This window comes from Limulus polyphemus, unplaced genomic scaffold, assembly GCF_000517525.1.
Source record: "Limulus polyphemus unplaced genomic scaffold, Limulus_polyphemus-2.1.2 Scaffold68, whole genome shotgun sequence".
NCBI classification, from domain to species: Eukaryota; Metazoa; Arthropoda; class Merostomata; order Xiphosura; family Limulidae; genus Limulus; species Limulus polyphemus.
Genome location: NW_013665678.1, coordinates 1,005,190 through 1,011,361, shown reverse-complemented (window position 1 = coordinate 1,011,361; position 6,172 = coordinate 1,005,190). Strand labels below are relative to the sequence as shown.

The following is a 6,172-nucleotide window of genomic DNA, read 5'->3' as shown; positions in this document are numbered from 1 at the left end:
CAAATTGTAAGTGGGGAAAAAAACGCGCCTGATTTAAATGTCACACCTGAACGCTCACATCCTTTTAATTATGTTTGAAATTATGAACATTGCTCAACATCATGAAAATTAAACCTTATTTTCAATAAGCAATCCTGAAAAATATTTGGGGGTGCTTAACTTTTTTCCAGGTGTATACTAGAAAAAGAACAGACATTCTCCATACATATATTGTTACAATATAATTCATTTTGAGAAATTGTTTCATTAAGACATTTATTTAGATTGAATTGTCATAAGAAAAATTATTCAGAATTCACCATCATATTATGGGCATTCAGCTATTCTATATATTTATTAAAGCCACTGTCTGCTGGTAATAATAAAAACTCAAATTGCCTCAGTGGTTAGATCACCTGAACATCATGCAGAAGTCTTGGATTCAAATACCACTAAAGAAGGTATTTTTTATATTTTTTTTACACAAGTGATCATGTTTAGAGCAATCTATTTCATTATTTGAAAAAACACAAATACTATGATATTTCAAATTGATATTTGTTAACATTGGCTGTCAAAATGGCTTAGTGGTTACAGTGCTCAACTCTCATGTGGAAGTTTTGCATTCGAATACTAGTCGATTATATTTACAGCAAGCTCTTTCAGTACATTTATAGATTAAATCAGGGATTTAGGATATTGATTGACATTTGAATTAAAGGATGGCATGTTTAAAGCATCAATCCGCATCAGCTTTTCATTTCAATTAAACACTTCTAGCACCAGCTATAAAATAAATTCTGAATAAAATTACAAATATTTCAGAAACAGTGCAAGAAAGAAAAAGTAGATGGATGGCATGAAAAAATCAAGAAAGCTTAGGAAAATTTAGGATAACTCATGTAGAGGAAAGACATTGACAGGTGACAAGGTGTAATAATATACAGGTTCTAACCCCTTTATGTCATCCCCATGCATTGAATGGATACATCAGCTAGTTAATAAATAAGTTACTTATGGTTGGATTATAGCATTTTGAACCACAGACTAGACCTTTTGATTGATACACTTACACATTCCTAAATAATTCTACATTTTGAAATCTATTTTGAATTTCGTGTTTCAAATACACTATTAGGCTGATAACAAGGTCAGAAAGTATCAAAATTGCAACCATGTTTGATAGTATTTCTACTCTAACAATTTCACTATCTCTGCATGAATTGCATAAACAAAGATGTACAACTAGTGTAAGCATATACACTATGATAAATGTTTCTTAACTTTTGTGGCTAATTCAGTACACTTATGACTAATTTAAGTAAATTTTAGTAAGGCCTTTTTTGACCCTAGCATTAATACAGATTCTCAATCCCTTCAAGCTAATAATCAAGTCACCTTCTTACTGCCACAAACACAATTAAACAGTGTTTGAAGCAAGGTGGAGAAGCTCTATCTTGGGATGTACTCAGGCTTCTAAAATAGTACTGTATAATATGTTATTGAGTTTAAATTTAATTATACTTCACAGAAAAAGTTTGTCATAATTACTTTTTTTTACATATTTTTTGAAATTATCCATTTTTGAATGAAATTTGTAAGTGCACACTTTAGATATAGTGTTCAAACAGGGGATGGTTGGGTGATAGTTTCTGTTAAAATTCTGTAGCTCTAGTTATGTTTGATGTATCATACATATACGATTAACTGACTTTCTATATCTGAAAACTTGTTAAACTGATTTATTCCTAAAAGCATAGAAATTGAGAAATACTATTGCAGTTCATTTTAAACATTTATATCTGGGAGTACAAAAGTTGTGCTTATCGTATTAACTTTTATATTGAGTGTAGGTTGTGCAACTAACAAAAACTGTAGGGTTTGTATGTAAAATTTGGTGCATAGTTCATCTTGGTTTTATCTTCTCTCCTGAAAGTTGTTAAACACCTACTATTCTATTTGTGAAAACTTTATTTTCCTTTTCCTTCCATACAACAGTTACAGAGAGTTAGGTTCAAGTGTCAAATGATTTTCAAAAACATACATGATGAAGTATACATACATTGCCTTACCAGAACATTAATATCTAAACCATCAGCAGTGAATTATTTTTTTTACGTGACAGTTCATTTGCCATACATACACAGCATGTAGACCTTTGGTGTGTGTGTGTCTCTATATATATACATGTAGGTAAAGCTGAGACTAACAAACAATCTGCTTCACACAGTCAAGCATTTTCAGTAAAAGTAATAATATCAGTCATAGACCTAAACATAGTATTAATATAACAACCACACTAGAAGTTTCTCATTTTGTACTAAATAATATTTAAACTTGAATCTATTAGTAATTTCTTGTTTATTTCTGACAAATGCTATTTTGACCATTTGCAGTGAAAAAAAATCTCATTGAGTAAGATACAATAGATGTGTGGCCTGTTGATATGAATTATGACAGTAAAAAACTGAAGTAAAAATGTACAATTATCATTTTTTGAAGAATCCACACTATACACTGAAGATTAAAGAAAATATGTGTCAGGTGTTTCTTAACTTAACTTGATATTAGTTGTGTGGATGTGCTTCACAACTAGAGGATGCAGAACAACAGAAACTTTTGTGGGTAGTTAGGCACTAAGATATATAAAAGCTACATACAAAAAGTAAGGATGCACAAATTAGTATTAAAACCAGAAGGGTGCTTTGTGTAAAAAAAAAGGGGGGTGAACAGAAGCAAAATGTGCAAGTTGGTGCTATAGGAAGTTTCAAGATGAGTCACCCTACTTGGTAGACATCTGAAACTATGACTTTTCATTAAGCTAAATCAAATTAAGCAGAAATCTATTATAATAATACTCAGTTCTTGTCTGTTCTGAAAATGTACGTGCACCTTACTATCTAAATGCTCATGCATGTATACTTTAATGGATGTAAACAAAAACTAGATATAAATATATTTTAATGGACATTTTGTATAACAACATATTAAAAGTTTATCAAAGTTTTTACAAAAAGATCTCTAATTAGAATAACAATATAATTTTATATACTGATAGTATTGAGTTTGGTAAACCCTAACTAAACTAAAGCAAACTAAGTACACAAGTTACAGAGTTAATTTATCTCATTATTTAATATAGGGCCATATTTAATAAAGGCTTAACTAATGTTACACCTAAGACAAGTGGACATATAGATTTCGTTGTGTGCAATTTGAATTATTTTGTATTATGCTATAAATCCTGTATTTAAAGAAGTACTATTGCAATAAAGATATAATTTGACTGCAAAATGTTTTACAAGTTTCTGCTTCTATAAATACTAATATATGCACATATAACATGAAACCAAAGTGTTAATTATAATTACATGTTTTTTAATAACAAATGCAAGAGGTTTCATGGTGATTAAATTTATACAGAACAGTAAAGTGGAATTTTTGAAACATACTGTAATTCGTGATAATGTTTAATATGGTAAAATAATATGCATCATATAAAACATTCAGAAGACACAATTTCATACTAAGTATTTTTCATTTAGTCTTTAAAAATATATATATTCAACTATGCTACATTAATATGATTCAGTTTTTGTAACAAGTATAGTATTTTCATTTCTGAAGATCTTTTATTTTTATAATTTTTTAATTAAACTATTTTCTGATTTGTCAGTGTTTGAAATTCTTCTGCGAGTAAGTGAAGGCAAAACCTGGCAAGAGGCATTTCTTAGTGTGCTTCCACAAAGGAAAGGAGCTATTCCTAAGGAAGTCTGATGATTGCTTGGTTTGACAAGATTAGGATACCAAGTCACAAGTTTCTTGCAACTAGAAGAATGAAGGCCAACAAACATTATTTCAAGGCAGTGTATCAAAAATTGAAAAAGTTGGTATTTTTTGAAACAGGATAATGCTGTTCCTAACAAAAATATAATTTTAAATGAAAAGTTTACAGTTGAGCAGATATGTGGTTAGAAAGTAACAACTGCTTCTTAAACTAGAATAGTACCAATTGTGCAGAATTATATTTAAAATTTTTTCTTTGACCTCAGTTTCCATGTAAACACCTTGTGAACTAATTATATAGAATAATGACATAAATAATCTGACTGAAAGGTTTGAAAAACGTTTTTTTTATTGAGTTATTAGTAAATGTTCACGGCTAAGCAATGATTAGTTTGGATAATGTGCTTGGCAAAATTATTTTATTTAATTCACATATTTGAAGTAAATACCTGTTAGAGGTCATTTAAGGACAAACACTTAAATGCATGTAAATATTCACTGTTGCATTTAAGTTTAAATTGGGGGTTTGATAAAGTAATTGGAAGATGTAGGGATCAAGTGAGTATAATAGGAGGTTTTATTAATCATTTGGAATATTTGACTTGTATCTATTTAATAGGTTTATTTACTATACTTTTGGAAAAATACCAAAATGACTGATTCTTGAGTTTTTAATATTAAATTAGACAAAGGGTCATGAGTGGTTTAGTGGTTAACATGTGAGGATGTGGATTGAAAGGTCCAGAGGTTTATATCATAATACTGTTGAACATACTTTTTACAATTTCAGCTCTGTGTGCATTATAAAAATGACAGTTAATACCATTATTCAGTCTAAAGAGACTGAGAAACCCTGGTGGCAGTGGGACTACTAGTTTATTGTCTTCTCTCCAGTAAATGATTTAAAATATGAGACTACTGTGACCTGACCATTTAGCCTTTGTTTGTACAAAGTTTCATGTAGAATTAAACTTTAAATTGAATTAAACAATATCTTCATGTATTGATTGTTTATTCTGTCTCCTGACAGTTATTTTTGTTGACTATTCCATTTAAGTGGAAAGTTGCCTCAGCCTTGATAATGTAGTTATTTTTCATTATTCAGTAAAGATAATGCAAAGACCAACCCACTTAAAGAAAGAAAAGCATTTTTATTTCTTTAACTGCAAGTTCTACAAATTTCACATCCTTTAACATTACCTAACGATAACCAAGTAATGGGCCTGACTACACAATTAAGGAACATTAGTCACTTACTTGCTGAATTATCCTGTGTCTCTTGTAATTTAGTATTTCATTGAAACAGAAACTCAAACTTTACAGTACCAAGCTAAAACAGACTCAGTAATGTAAAGTCCCTTAAATAATTCTAATACACACAAAAAATAATTGTTCATGAAACTTAAATTTTCATAGTTAACATTATAGTAACTATTGACAATCAACATTAGTATTCACAGATGATACAGTCATTACATCAGTAATTAAATGTGTGAAACCATTTACAGTCAAAATTTGGATAAAAACATTTTTTTTTCATACTTACTGTCTAAATTTCCCAGTTACTAATTTTGTTCGGACATTTTCCATGGTTCATTGTATGAATATGAACTGACTGTTTCTCTTGTCAGTAAGTGAGTACTCTTCAAGAAGATGGTTAAGGGAATCCACTGGTAGCTCCTTTGTGATACTCTAGAAATGATCTCAACAGGTTGGCTTACCACTGGTAAAGTCTTCTTTGAAACTAATCACTTAGCTGTTCTGCCAGTGTGCTTACAAAGACGATGATAATAGATGACCTTTGATTTGGATCACCTGACTTTCTTAATTATGGTTTGTTGCACTATAAGTTGAATGTTTATTTTGAACTTCCATTCTTTCTTTCTTTCTGTCACTGAAAGTCCAGTCTTTGGTGGTGTAATAATCATGTAATCTGAAGAGGTTTCCTGGTCAGAGTCTTTGTTCTGTTAAAAGTTATTCTCAGTATGTGTTCTACCTATGTATAAATTATTCATGCATTATGTTGAGAAGTTTTCCACAGTTAGGATAGATTCTCTATTTCCTTTTGTAAGCTTGCTCTTTGCAGCAATCCACCTTCTTGCTTCATATCTGGATTCAATTTCCTACTTTTCGTTTCCAAATAAGATCAAATAATGAAAGCTGTGGAACCAATGTCAATCAATATATTACAAAGCTTTTCATTAATGAATTCATACCCATTCACTCGTACACTTTTTGCTTTAAATAATGAGATCCTTATCATTATTGGTATAGATGAAGTCTTATTATTGAACTTTGCCCCTTAAGTTTAGATTATTTTCATTTTCTAACATCTGATTAACTCTTTATTGTTCATTAGATCTGTTTGACCTCTGGGACTCATCCCCAGTATATTATCTCTTTGGTT

The 6,172-nt window shown here is 30.1% G+C and overlaps 1 protein-coding gene across 1 annotated transcript in view; it reads left to right on the top strand.

Moving 5' to 3' along the window:
• The window catches only part of LOC106465539 (tRNA methyltransferase 10 homolog A-like), a 43,431-nt gene extending 38,654 nt beyond the window's left edge, over window positions 1–4,777 (top strand). Inside the window, 1 exon segment of the mRNA XM_013925767.2 lies at window positions 3,656–4,777. Within this exon segment, the coding sequence (XP_013781221.2) occupies window positions 3,656–3,756 (101 nt within the window). The 3' untranslated portion in view covers window positions 3,757–4,777.
• The last annotated feature ends 1,395 nt before the right edge of the window (window positions 4,778–6,172 follow it).